Source organism: Chiloscyllium plagiosum, unplaced genomic scaffold, assembly GCF_037043375.1.
Source record: "Chiloscyllium plagiosum isolate Xiang-an unplaced genomic scaffold, Cpla_swu_hap1 HiC_scaffold_26, whole genome shotgun sequence".
Taxonomy (NCBI): Eukaryota; Metazoa; Chordata; class Chondrichthyes; order Orectolobiformes; family Hemiscylliidae; genus Chiloscyllium; species Chiloscyllium plagiosum.
Window position 1 is genome coordinate 3,057,187 of NW_028270164.1, and position 14,926 is coordinate 3,072,112.

The 14,926-nt window shown below is 45.5% G+C and overlaps 1 protein-coding gene across 1 annotated transcript in view; it reads left to right on the forward strand.

The window, feature by feature from the left end:
- The window catches only part of LOC122562920 (serine/threonine-protein kinase TBK1-like), a 59,903-nt gene that overhangs the window by 14,195 nt on the left and 30,782 nt on the right, over positions 1 to 14,926 (forward strand). The window contains exons 6-9 of the mRNA XM_087973418.1: positions 155 to 315; positions 851 to 961; positions 5,175 to 5,354; positions 13,835 to 14,031. Coding sequence (XP_087829544.1) covers positions 155 to 315; positions 851 to 961; positions 5,175 to 5,354; positions 13,835 to 14,031 — 649 coding nt within the window. The remainder of the gene's footprint in view (positions 1 to 154; positions 316 to 850; positions 962 to 5,174; positions 5,355 to 13,834; positions 14,032 to 14,926) is intronic.

Below are 14,926 nucleotides of genomic sequence, written 5' to 3' on the forward strand. Positions count from 1 at the left end.
ACAGCCAGTGTGTCTCCAGGGACAGCCAGTGTGTCTCCAGGGACAGCCAGTGTGTCTCCAGGGACAGCCAGTGTGTCCCCAGGGGGAACAATTGAATAGAACATGCTCCCACTGCAGTCCTCAATATTCACTCTCTGGTTATTGTGCCTGGCAGCACCCAGATATGTATGAACGTGCTGTTCTTCGGAAACCTCAGAAGAAGGCGTATGGAGTCACGGTGGATTTGTGGAGCATCGGTGTGACATTCTACCAAGCGGCGACCGGCAGCCTACCCTTCATTCCATATGGTGGACCACGGAAGAACAAGGAGACGATGTAGGTTACTTTCAGCAAGGCCTTTAAATCTCTCACTTGCTTTAATCCATGCAATTTTCCATCTACAAATGTGTTCATCTTTTGATATTTTCCCATCTCACTCCATCTGTTTTTAAATTCCACCTCACTGTATCCTTCATCCCACCCCATCTCTGTGATTTATGTTTACATCAAGGCCATAGTTTTAAATCCCTGAATCTATTCTCTTTCTTTAATCACATCCCAGTGTCTCCACCCTGCTCAATTCCTCAACCAAACTTCTGTCCTGTTCATTTCCAGAAGTCACAGGACACCAGGTTATAGTCCAACAGGTTTTTTTTGAAATCACAAGCTTTCAGAGAGCTGCCCCTTCATTTGTTGACACAGCAGCAATGCTCCATAACCTGGTGGTGGTGGTGTGCCTTCTGAGATTGTCCATCCCAGACCAACACTGGCATCTCCACGTCATGGCTATTTATTTCCCACCTAACCCCCCCATCAGCCTACCTTGGAAGTTGCCCAGTTTTTTTATCAGCTCAGCATGGTTTCATTACAGGTATAAAATCACAACTCAGAAGCCACAGGGAGCGATTGCCGGGGTGCAGCACCGAGACGAAGGGTCAATCGAGTGGAGTCATGAGCTGCCAGTCAGTTGTAGACTGTCCCGGTAAGTCCTGCCAATGAAGGGTCACGTAGAGCAGGGGCAACCCCTAGTGTATGATCCACACCTGGCTGGATTTTCACAGCTATCTAACTGGGAATGTGGTAAAGTGATCACAGCAAGGAAGAGGACAAAGGTGTGAGCGTACAAGAAACCCCAAAAGATGTCCCAGACAATGGAACAGGGTGAGGTTATTCAGCCCATTGATCGTGGGGCAACTGATCTCTGCCATAAAGATCAAAGTTTATAATTTGATGTGTCAGTGAGTCAGGAGATATTGGGTTTGAATCCCAATCTGGGATTTATACACACAGCAGATTGCCACTGCACTGATGGGGGGCTACAGTGTTGAAGGTGTTACCTTTACCGTGATAGCAAGCTGAGCAGAGGGCCTCTTCAGTTGGTTGGTAAATATCTGCTCAAAAGATGATGTCCTAGTCTACAGTCCTCCCTCCAGCAACACTGCGATAAAGATCTCATGTGCTGTTTGTGGGCTCGGATTATTTATTTCCAAAATTAAATGATGTTGCTTCATATGTATCAGTTCTGTATTATAAGATTAGTTCATTAGAGTTACTGGGACACAGTCCCTGAAGGTGCTGTCTCTCACTGGGTTACAGTTCCTGATGGTGCTCTCTCTCACTGGGATACAGTTCCTGAAGGTGCTCTCTCTCACTGGGATACAGTTCCTGAAGGTGCTGACTCTCAGTGGGATACAGTTCCTGAAGGTGCTCTCTCTCACTGGGATACAGTTCCTGAAGGTGCTCTCTCTCACTGGGATACAGTTCCTGAAGGTGCTGACTCTCAGTGGGATACAGTTCCTGAAGGTGCTCTCTCTCACTGGGATACAGTTCCTGAAGGTGCTCTCTCTCACTGGGGTACAGTTCCTGAAGGGGCTGTCGCTCACTGGGATACAGTTCCTGAAGGGGCTGACTCTCACTGGGATACAATCCCTGAAGGGGCTCTCTCTCACTGGGATTCAGTTCCTGAAGGGGCTGACTCTCACTGGGATACAATCCCTGAAGGGGCTCTCTCTCACTGGGATACAGTTCCTGAAGGGGCTGACTCTCACTGGGATACAATCCCTGAAGGGGCTGTCTCTCACTGGGATACAGTCCCTGAAGGGGCTCTCTCTCACTGGGATACAGTTCCTGAAGGTGCTCTCTCTCACTGGGATACAATCCCTGAAGGTGCTGACTCTCACTGGGATACAGTTCCTGAAGGTGCTGACTCTCACTGGGATACAGTTCCTGAAGGGGCTGACTCTCACTGGGATACAGTTCCTGAAGGGGCTGACTCTCACTGGGATACAGTTCCTGAAGGGGATGTCTCTCACTGGGATACAGTTCCTGAAGGGGCTGTCTCTCACTGGGATACAGTTCATGAAGGGGCTGACTCTCACTGGGATACAGTTCCTGAAGGTGCTGACTCTCACTGGGATACAGTTCCTGAAGGTGCTGTCTCTCACTGGGATACAGTTCCTGAAGGTGCTGACTCTCACTGGGATACAGTTCCTGAAGGCGCTGACTCTCACTGGGATACAGTTCCTGAAGGGGCTGACTCTCACTGGGATACAGTTCCTGAAGGTGCTCTCTCTCACTGGGATACAGTTCCTGAAGGGGCTGACTCTCACTGGGATACAGTTCCTGAAGGGGCTGACTCTCACTGGGATACAGTTCCTGAAGGTGCTGACTCTCACTGGGATACAATTCCTGAAGGGGCTGACTCTCACTGGGATACAGTCCCTGAAGGTGCTCTCTCTCACTGGGATACAATCCCTGAAGGTGCTGACTCTCACTGGGATACAGTTCCTGAAGGTGCTCTCTCTCACTGGGATACAATCCCTGAAGGGGCTGTCTCTCACTGGGATACAGTTCCTGAAGGTGCTGACTCTCACTGGGATACAGTTCCTGAAGGTGCTCTCTCTCACTGGGATACAGTTCCTGAAGGGGCTGACTCTCACTGGGATACAGTTCCTGAAGGTGCTCTCTCTCACTGGGATACAATCCCTGAAGGGGCTGACTCTCTCTGGGATACAGTTCCTGAAGGTGCTGACTCTCACTGGGATACAATTCCTGAAGGGGCTGACTCTCACTGGGATACAGTCCCTGAAGGTGCTCTCTCTCACTGGGATACAGTTCCTGAAGGTGCTGTCTCTCACTGGGATACAGTTCCTGATGGTGCTGACTCTCACTGGGATACAGTCCCTGAAGGGGCTGTCTCTCACTGAGATACAGTTCCTGAAGGTGCTGACTATCACTGGGATACAGTTCCTGAAGAGGCTGACTCTCACTGGGATACAATCCCTGAAGGGGCTGTCTCTCACTGGGATACAGTTCCTGAAGGTGCTCTCTCTCACTGGGATACAATCCCTGAAGGGGCTGACTCTCACTGGGATACAGTCCCTGAAGGTGCTGACTCTCACTGGGGTACAGTTCCTGAAGGTGCTGACTCTCACTGGGATACAGTTCCTGATGGTGCTGTCTCTCACTGGGATACAGTTCCTGATGGTGCTGACTCTCACTGGGATACAGTTCCTGATGGTGCTGACTCTCACTGGGATACAGTCCCTGAAGGGGCTGTCTCTCACTGAGATAAAGTTCCTGAAGGTGCTGTCTCTCACTGGGCTACAGTTCCTGATGGTGCTGTCTCTCACTGGGCTACAGTTCCTGATGGTGCTGTCTCTCACTGGGATACAGTCCCTGAAGGTGCTGACTCTCACTGGGATACAGTCCCTGAAGGTGCTGTCTCTCACTGGGGTACAGTTCCTGATGGTGCTGACTCTCACTGAGATACAGTCCCTGAAGGTGCTGACTCTCACTGGGATACAGTCCCTGAAGGTGCTGTCTCTCACTGGGGTACAGTTCCTGATGGTGCTGACTCTCACTGAGATACAGTCCCTGAAGGTGCTGACTCTCACTGGGATACAGTCCCTGAAGGTGCTGTCTCTCACTGGGGTACAGTTCCTGAAGGTGCTGACTCTCACTGGGATACAGTCCCTGAAGGTGCTGTCTCTCACTGGGGTACAGTTCCTGATGGTGCTCTCTCTCACTGGGATACAGTCCCTGAAGGGGCTGACTCTCACTGGGATACAGGGTTCCTGAAGGTGCTGACTCTCACTGGGATACAGTTCCTGAAGGGGCTGTCTCTCACTGGGATACAGTCCCTGAAGGTGCTGACTCTCACTGGGGTACAGTTCCTGAAGGTGCTGACTCTCACTGGGGTACAGTTCCTGATGGTGCTCTCTCTCACTGGGATACAGTCCCTGAAGGGGCTGACTCTCACTGGGATACAGGGTTCCTGAAGGTGCTGACTCTCACTGGGATACAGTTCCTGAAGGTGCTCTCTCTCACTGGGATACAGTTCCTGAAGGTGCTGACTCTCACTGGGATACAGTTCCTGAAGGTGCTGACTCTCACTGGGATACCGTCCCTGAAGGTGCTCTCTCTCACTGGGGTACAGTTCCTGATGGTGCTGACTCTCACTGGGATACAGATCCTGAAGGGGCTGTCTCTCACTTGGATACAGATCCTGAAGGGGCTGACTCTCACTGGGATACAATCCCTGAAGGGGCTGACTCTCACTGGGATACAGTTCCTGAAGGTGCTGTCTCTCACTGGGATACAGTTCCTGAAGGGGCTGACTCTCACTGGGATACAGTTCCTGAAGGTGCTGTCTCTCACTGGGATACAGTTCCTGAAGGTGCTGACTCTCACTGAGATACAGTTCCTGAAGGTGCTGACTATCACTGGGGTACAGTTTCTGAAGGGGCTGACTCTCACTGGGGTACAGTTCCTGAAGGGGCTGACTCTTACTGGGGTACAGTTTCTGAAGGGGCTGACTCTTACTGGGGTACAGTTCCTGAAGGTGCTGACTCTCACTGAGATACAGTTCCTGAAGGTGCTGACTATCACTGGGGTACAGTTCCTGAAGGGGCTGACTCTTACTGGGGTACAGTTCCTGAAGGTGCTGACTCTCACTGGGATACAGCTCCTGAAATTGTTTCTGAGAGCAGGAATGTGGTGCTGAGTTAGAAGATCAGCCATGAGCATTTTGAATAGTTTCACAGATATGATGGGCCAAATGGCTAGTTCCTGCTGCTGTCTTTTTTTTGAGTTTGTGGTTTCTCCTGTTACTTTGGTGAGCGACCTCTGTAGTTACCATTGACGAGTGTACCTGATCTTGTGCCTCCTTTTCCTCCTTTGCTGTGTTCCTCCAGGGGTTTGAAGAACTTGTTAGTTCCCATCCTCGCCAATATCCTGGAGGTGGATCAGACCAAATGTTGGGGATTTGACCAGTTCTTTGCAGAAGCCAATGACATTCTCCACAGAACAGTGATCCACATCTTCTCTTTGCAGCAGGCTCTGATGGTCAAAACCTATATCCACTCCTACAACACGTAAGCCTTTGTGTTTGTCTGTGTCCTCTCAGATCTAATGATCCTATGTGTAGCAAGTTCAGAAAATATCTTGAGCTTGAACAGAGGGACACTGCTTCATTCTCCGGATCATTTTGCTTTCCATGATCATGTAAATTCACTGATTCCTCAGTTCCAATGGGTTGGTGTATTGGAGAGTGCAAGAGAGACAGAGAATTAATGCTGTCACCTAATATCAAACCATAGAAAGCTGCTTTCCTCTGATTGCAGGCTTGTTGAAATTGTCTCTCTTTAATTTGCCTGAATTTATATCATGTTGGAGTTTGAACATTCTTTATTTTCTGCGTAAAACTAAGGTCTGCAATGTATAATTTTGAGTTTTATTTCACATGTTTTACACTATACTATAATTACTGCAATGTTTAGCTTTTGACATTGTTCTTTCTTTCTTCCTCATTCTTATCTCGGTGCTTGTATCTGAAGTAGTGCCTTGAGTGGGGACAGTATACATTTTTCACTGTACTCCTGTACTTTCCTACTTGAGTACATTTGACAATCAAATCAATCAGTTTTCAGTGGCTGGTGAACAACATGTTTTTCCTAGTCTTGCCACTTATTAAAGATGATAATTGAGTCATAGGATCATACAGCACGGAACAGACCCTTCAGTGTAACTCATGCACGTTGACCAGGCATCCCAAAATCTTATCAATTATTATGGTACAGAAGGAGGCCATTTGGCCCATTGTGCCTGCACTGGTTCTATTTTCTAATGACAATCATCTGCCTTTTCTCTACATCCCTGTACACCCATTGCTGAATCATCATCCCATTCCCTCTTGAATACCTCAATGAACCTGTCTCCACCACATTTCCAGGCAGCTCATTCCATACACTAATGACTCACTGTGTGAAAAATCTTATTCTTGCTTCAATATGGCTTTTGAATCCACTAACAGTGTTTTTTATTCATTCCATGAGGGTGGGCTTCGCGAACTGGACCTGCAATGATTGCCCCTGGGGCAGTGGTGAGCTGCCTGTTGAACTGTTACAGTCCATTTGGTGTAACTGCACCCACCATATATTAATGACTTAGAGGAAGGAAGTGAATATTCTGTTGCCAAATTTGCAGATAACACAAAAATAAATGGAAAAGCAGGTTGTGAGAGGGATATAAACAGTTTATAGAGAGATAGATGTATAGGTTAAATAAGTGGGCAAAAAGTTGACAAATGGAGTTTAATGTGGGTAAATGAAACACTCATTTTGGAAGGGAGAATGAAAGGATACAATATTATTTAAGTGGAGAAAAACCTCAGAAAGCTGCATCACAAAGCGACTTGGGGAGAACTTGTGCATGAAACACAGAAAGCTAGCACACAGGGGCAGCAGGGGATCAGGAAGGGCAATGGAACGTTAGCCCTGATTTCAAGAGGGTTGGAGTGTAAGAATAGGGAAGTGTTACTGTAAGGTGCTGGGAGGACCACATAGAGTGATAGAGTCATAGAGATGTACAGCATGGAAACAGACCCTTCGGTCCAACTCGTCCATGCTGACCAGATATCCCAACCCAATCTAGTCCCACCTGCCAGCATCTGGCCCATATCCCTCCACCAAACCCTTCCTATTCATATACCCATCCAGATGCCTTTTAAATGCTGGAATTGTACCAGCCTCCACCACTTCCTCTGGCAGCTCATTCCATACACGTACCACCCTCTGCGTAAAAAGGTTTCCCCATAGGTCTCTTTTTTATCTTTCCCTTCTCACCGTAAACCTATGCCCTCTAGTTCTGGGTTCCCCCACCCCAGGTAAAAGACTTTGTCTATTTATCTTATCCATGTCCTTCATGATGTTATAAATCCGTATACGGTCACCCCTCAGCCTCTGATGCTCCAGAGAAAACAGCCCCAGCCTATTCAGCCTCTTCCTGTAGCTCAAATCCTCCAAACCTGGCAATATCCTTGTAAATCCTCTCTGAATCCTTTCAAGTTTCACAACATCTTTCCGATAGGAAGGAGACCAGAATTGCACGCAATATTCAAAAAGTGGCCTAACCAACATCCTGTATAGTCGCAACATGACCTACCAAGTCCTGCACTCAATATTCTGACCAATAAAGGAAAGCATACCAAATGCCTTCTTCACTATCCTATCTACCTGCGACTCCACTTTCAAGGAGCTATGAACCTGCACTCCAAGGTCTCTTTGTTCAGCAACACTCCCTAGGACCTTACCATTCAGTGTATAAGTCCTGCTAAGATTTGCTTTCCCAAAATGCAGCACCTCGCATTTATCTGAATTAAACTCCATCTGCTACTTCTCAGTCCATTAGCCAATCTGGTCCAGATCTGAGGTAACCCTCTTCGCTGTCCACTACACCTCCATTTTTGGTGCTATCTGCAAACTTACTAACTGTACCTCTTATGCTCACATCCAAATTATTTATATAAATGATGAAAAGTAGAGGGCCCAGCACCGATCCTTGTGGCACTCCACTGGTCACAGGCCTCCAGTCTGAAAAACAACCCTCCACCACCACCCTCTGTCTTCTACCTTTGAGCCAGTTCTGTATCCAAATGGCTAGTTCTCCTTGTATTCCATGAGATCTAACCTTGCTAATCAGTCTCCCATGGGGAACCTTGTGGAACGTCTTAGTGTAGTCCATATAGATCATTTCTACTGCTCTGCCCTCATCAATCCTCTTTGTTACTTCTTCAAAAAACTCAATCAAGTTTGTGAGACATGATTTCCCACGCACAAAGCCATGTTGAGTATCCCTAATCAGTCCTTGCCTTTTCAAATACATGTATATCCTGTCCCTCAGGATTCCATCCAACAACTTGCCCACCATCGATGTCAGGCTCACCGGTCTATAGTTCCCTGGCTTGATCTTACCATATTTCTTTAACAGTGGCACCACGTTAGCCAACCTCCAGTCTTCCAGCACCTCACCTGTGACTATCGATGATACAAATATCTCAGCAAGAGGCCTAGCAATCACTTCCCTCGCTTCCCACAGAGTTCTAGGGTACATCTCATCAGGTCCTGGGGATTTATCCATTTTTATGCATTTCAAGACATCCAGCACTTCCTGTAATATGGACATTTTTCAAGATGTCACCATCTATTTCCCTACATTCTATATTTTCCATGTCCTACTCCACAGTAAACACTAATGCAAAATACTCAGTATCTTCCCCCATCCCCTGCGGCTCCACACAAAGGCCGCCTTGCAGATCTTTGAGAGGCCCTATTCTCTCCCTAGTTACCCTTTGTCCTTAATGAATTTGTAAAAACCCTTTGGATTCTCCTTAACTCTATTTGCCAAAGCTATCTCATGCCCCCATCTGGAGCACTGTGAGCGGTTTTGGTCCCCTTAGCTAAGTTTCCTTAGATTGTTTCATTGGAGGCAGTTCAGAAAAGGTTCACTGGGATGATCTCTGGGATGGAGGGATTGTTTTATGAGCAAACGCTAAACAGACTGGGACTCTACTCACTGGAGTTTAGGAAAATGAGTTAAGAAGAATCTTATTAAAACATATCAGCTTCCTAAGGGGTTCGACAGGGTAAATGCTGAGAGAATGTTTCCCCTCGTGGGAGAGTCTTGGACCAGAGGGCAGAGTCTCAGAATAAAGGGGCACCATTTTAAACTGAGATGAGGAGGGATTTATTCTCTCAGAGGGTTGTGAGACTTAGAACTCCTTGCCACAGAGAACCGTGGGAGCAGAGTTGCTGTGTATATTTAATTCTGAGATAGAGAGTGTCTTGATCAGACGGGGAATCGTGGGTTACAGGGAAAGGCGGGAAAGTGAACATGAGGAATGTCGGATCAGCCATGATCCTGTTTAGTGGAGGACCAGGCTCAAGAGGCTGAATGGCCTCCTCCTGTCCCTATTCCTTATGGTCTAATGTTGTTAGGGAAGGAGTTCCAGGGTTTTGATCCAGTGACTTAAAGAATGGTGAATGGCTGGGAGTTGATCTTGCTGGGGTGGTGTTCCCATGTCCAGCTGTCAGTGTTGTATTAAGTGTACTGTATTTACTGAAAATGCCCCCAAGGAAACAATACTTACCACTGTCTTAGATGAGTGATTCAGAGTTGTTACAGCTCTGAGTTATGTGTCTTAACTCTTCACAAATCTGAAATACTAGTTGCAGCCCATAAGACATAGGAGTGGAAGTAAGGCCATTCGGCCCATCAGGTCCACTCACCATTTAATCATGGCTGATGGACATTTCAACTCCACTTACCCGCACTCTCCCTGTATCCCTTAATTCCTTGCGAGATTAAGAACTTATCAATCTCTGCCTTGAAGACATTTAACGTCCCGGTCTCCACTGCGCTTCGTGGCAATGAATTCCACAGGTCCACCACTCTCTGGCTGAAGAAATGTCTCCTCATTTCTGTTCTAAATTGACTCCCTCTAATTCTATGCCCATGGGTCCTAGTATACCTGCCTGACGGAAACAAATTCCCAGCATCCACCCTTTCTAAGCCTTGCATTATTTTGTAAGTTTCTACTGGATCTCCCCTCAACCTTCTAAATTATAATGAATACAATCCCAGGATCCTCAGCCGTTCATCGTATGTTAGGTCTACCATTCCAGGGATCATCCATGAACACGCTCAGTCAGTTTAAGACATTTCCTGTACTATCCATCTATACAATTCTGCATCACATAATAGTTTGAGCACAACTTCAAGAGAGAAGAAATTAACATTTATTCTTCATTGATGGCTTTGATTTTCCTTAATTACTGTGCATTATCTTTGAAGATAGCAGGGCAGGTTTTTAACATTTGTTTCTGGGAAGAGAACATTACTGGCCAGACCAGTATTTATTGCAACAAAGACAGAAGTTGCTGGTGAAATTTTGCAGGTCTGGCAGAAACTGTGGGGAGAAAACAGAGTTAATGTTTCGGGGTCCGGTGACTAATTTTACCATCCTTCCTAAGGACCCTTGAGAAGAGGGTGGTACATTCTTGAGTTGCTGCAGTCTTAGTGGTGTATCTAACCAGAGTGTCATTGAGAGAATGATTAGCAAAGCTTATGGGATCTTTGTCCTCATAACTGGAAGTATTGAGTACAAAACTAAGGAAAATTTGATGAATCTTCAGTTGTGACCTGACCAGAACTTTATAAAAAAGTCTCTGCAGTTCTGGTCTCCACACATTTTAGGAAAGATACAAGGCTCTTCAGGGATGTCTACTGGATTGCTTCCAGGGATGAGGGATTTTAGTAACAAGGTTAGGTTGGAGTTAGGCCAGGCTTGTTCTCTTTGGAGTAAAGGAGATTGAGGAAAGATTTGATTGAGGTGCACATGATTATAACAATAACAGATAACATCAATAAAGAAAAACAGTTTCCATTAACTGGTCATCCAAGGACCAGGAGGCAACAGTTCAATGTTCCGGGCAAAATATACAAGGGGATATGAGGAAGATACAGGGGGATACGCGGAAGATACAGAAGGATATGAGGAAGATACAGAGGGATATGAGGAAGATACAGGGGATATGAGGAAGAGTGAAGACTGGCCACATTGATGGGGGATGTAGAGACAAGGAATTCTTCTTAAAAGTAATTGGATGGAGACTTGAAGGAAATCGACTTTCAGGCTTACAGGGATCAATGGCCAGCTCTCTGCGGAACATTCCATATACTTGATGGGCTGAATAGTCTCCTTCTTTACTCTAATGATCCTGTGTTTCCACAACAAACACCTGCCCCCTCCAAGGATCACAACTCATCACATGTCATTGTTTTTAATAGCAAGCCCGCTGTTTCAGAATGAGACTAACATGATCGTGTCCTTAACCAGAAACCCCAGTTAAAAGGATGATCATTCCTTGTGCCAAATTGGTTTCCTCCACTGTTATCAAAGTGATTCGATGCTTGTCTTTAATTGAAATTGTGACTTCATCCTGGAACGGACCATAGTTGTAGTGTCAGCTCTTCGGACCTGAAATTGTCTTAAACCTCTTTGTTTGACAGCAAAGTCTCAAAGTCAGCAATACTTAAAAAGAAAGTTGAATTATTAATTGTGTAAAAGGAGTCAACTTTAGGACAGTCTGATCTTCCAGAATTACAAGTACTCCTTTTTCAGGTACAGCGTATTCATTTTTATGGGCTGTGAGCCCATCATTTATTGCCCATCCCTAATTGCCCTTTATCAGGTGGTGGTGAGCTGCCTTCTGGAACCACTGCATTCTTTAGGGTGTAGGGATACCCACAATGCCATTAGGAAGGAAGTTGAGGATTTTGACCCAGCAATACTGAAGGAACAGTGATATATTTCTAATTGAAATGTCATTTGGAGGAGAACTTGCAGGAGGTGGTGTTCCCATGTATCTGCTGTCTTTGTCCTTCCAGATAGTAGTAGTTGCTGGTTCAGAAGATGCAGTCAGAGGAGCTTTGGTGAGTGACTGGAGCACAGCTTATAGATGGTATACACTGTTGGCACTCCAAGTTGCTGGTGGAAGGAGTGAATGTTGAAGGTGGTGCCAATCAAGAGGGCTACTTTGTCCTGCATGGCGTTGAGCTTCTTGAGTGTTGATAGAGCTGCCCCCATCCAGGCAAGTAGGGAGTATTCCATCACACTCCTGACTTGTGCCTTGTTAATGGTGGAAATGCTGAAGAGTCAGGAACTGAGTTACTCCCAGCAGATTCCTAGACTCTGACCAGCTCCTTGTAGCCACTGTATTTATATGGGAAGTCAAGTACTGTTTCTGATCCTTGGTAACCCTCAGGATTTGATTCTGATTGATTCCATGTTGTATTGCGATTTGAATCTCAAGGAGAGATGGTTCGATTCTCTCTTGTTGAAGGTGGTCATGGTCTGGCACCTGTGTGTTGTGAATGTTACTTGTCACTTATCAGCTGAAGACTGGATGTTATCCTTGCCATGTTGCATTTGTAGATGGACAGTTTCATATCTGAGGAGTCACAAATGCTGTTAAATATTATCAGCAAATATCCCCACTTCTGATGTTATAATGGAGGATAGGTCATATACTCATAGAATCCTACAGCACAGAGAGAGGCCCTTTGGCCCAAACTGGTTAATGTTGACCATTGATGAAGCAGCTGAAGATGGTAGGTTCTGGGACACCACTTTGAGTAACTCCTGCAGAGATATTCTGGAGCTGTGAAAGTGATTCACAAAAGCTGCACGTAAAGATTTCCCAGGCGTGCTATCACACCTTGTTTGGTTGCACTTATGGTCCCCATGTACTCACCAGCCCTTCCCTTCCTCTCAGTGAATGTTTGTAAGATTGGATTGTTAGTAGCTCTAGTCATAAGGATATTGATTTAAAATATATGGAGGCAGAAGAATTGAGAAAGAAATTGCTTGGACACAGAGACAGACAGCTTTTCTACCTCGATATCAGCAACACAGAAATATTAAAACAAGCAAAAATGCTCAAAATTTACCCCAATGGTTCTGAGCCAGACATTTTCAAAAAACTAACCCAGACCTAAATAATCAGTTCTAGATACAGGGTTTATAGCTTAAACAAAAATATAACTTTTTTTTGATAATGCAGTAAGTGAAAAAGGGCTAAATTAAACAACAAAATAATCAAATTGATGTCTATGGTTTAATTTGTTTTAATTTATTGTAGTCATGTGTACCTAAGTACAGTAACAAGTTTTGTTTTGCAAGCTGTACAAGCAGACCATAGCAAACAACAACTCACAGATCAACGGGAGCTTAGACAGCAAGGCACACAGGTTGCAACTGGATGGGAGATGCAGAAAGCAAACCCAATAACCTTTGTTTTCAGCTCCATTCACACAAAAGACAGAAAAACAAACCTGATACAGGGAGAAATAAAAGACAATAACAAAAGCGGCCAGATAACTGAAGTGGTTTCCATGATGCATTGTTCCACAGGCAAAGGTAACTGGTTGATCTTCTGACAACATAAACCAGGGTCACCTTTACAGTTCACTCTGAGAAAGTCAGTGGTACATAGTTTCTATTCTCTGACCTTCCCGTGGCTAAAAGTGGGAGTTGGACAGGGACCTTTCAAACCTTCATGTGACAAAAAAGTTCTCTTGGAAACACAGTCTTAAAAAAAAGTTTGATCTCTAAGCCCCTCTCTGTTCAACCATCATGTTCCCTCCAGACCTGCTGGGTTTAATTTCCAACCTTGTTAATGACTAACCATCTGCTATTTGGTTAGACATAATACTTTCCATTGGTACCAAAGCATCTATGGAACACTTTGATTAAGAACCAACCTGCAATTAACTTTCAGGCCTGGCATTACAAACAAAAAAATACAGCCTGTTTGTTCATTTTTTAAAACTCAATCTACTACAGCCAAAGGTCACCTTCAGCTCAAAGTGCACAGTTTGCAGCTCCAAACCAAAAATGAGAAAATAAAACAATAAAAGCAATGAAAAATCAGCGAGGATTCTAACAGAAGTAGAGATGTTAGTGTCTACCATCTCATCATCTCTACATCAAAATCTTGCCTCTCCGTTTTTGCAGAACCAACATATTGATGGACGCTCTCTTCATACAGACTAACATCTCTCCTCAGAATCAAGAGTTTATTTATGAGGGCCATCGCTTGGAGTTAGAACTGTCTCAACAGGTGCAGTTACTTCCTAAAACAACAGAGGACAGGCCCATCATCCTGGTGAGCACCAAGCCTGAGGTACTCATTGGAGTTATCTACAAAGAGCGTAAGTGGCTGGATTTACCATGTCTGGATTGTGTGTGGCCTCTCGGATTGAGTGAGGTAGACGTGGTTTTCACGTGGGCTTTGGTGATGATCCCAAACTCAGCTTCAGTTTCACGGTCATGACCAGAGGTTCCAGTGTAAATGTTCAGAGTCTTTTGCACAAATCATTTGATTTGATTAAAGTTTTTGAAATAACGAGCAGAGCACACTGGGAGAAGCCATTTTCTTTGCCTGGGCAGTCAGTCAAGGAGCAGAGTTTAAGATGAAAGCCAGGTATTTCAGAAGTGAAATGACGAAACGTGACTCAGGATATGGCAGAAGCAAATAGCAATTATTGCTGGATCAATTCTTAATTTTAAAGCAGAGGTTGATTGATTTATTTGGTTAACTGAAGATAATAAGGGTTGTGGAGCTGGGAACCATGATCTCATTGGGGGGTGGAACAGGCTTGATGGGCTGAATGGCTTCCTCCTGTTCTTGTGCACCTCAATGTGTGGGAGAAAGCTGCTGTACAAAGCATCAGTTTCTGTGGAGCTGATGATGGTTCACTGTCTTTAAGCTCCTCATTTCTGTTTTGGAAACCTCAGGACTCTGTCATCAACATTTGCCCCAATCCATTAGGTGGGATGTGTTATTGAACCCAAATGGGAAATGCTATAAGATTAAAATTGGCAGAAGGAGAATAACAAGACAATTTGCCTGCTATGCCTGAGACAGTGCCCACTCCCTCAGCACTGACCCTCTGACAGTGCCCTCTCCCTCAGCACTGACCCTCTGACAGTGCAGCACTCCCTCAGCACTGACCCTCTGACAGTGCCCTCTCCCTCAGCACTGACCCTCTGACAGTGCCCACTCCCTCAGCACTGACCCTCTGACAGTGCCCACTCCCTCAGCAC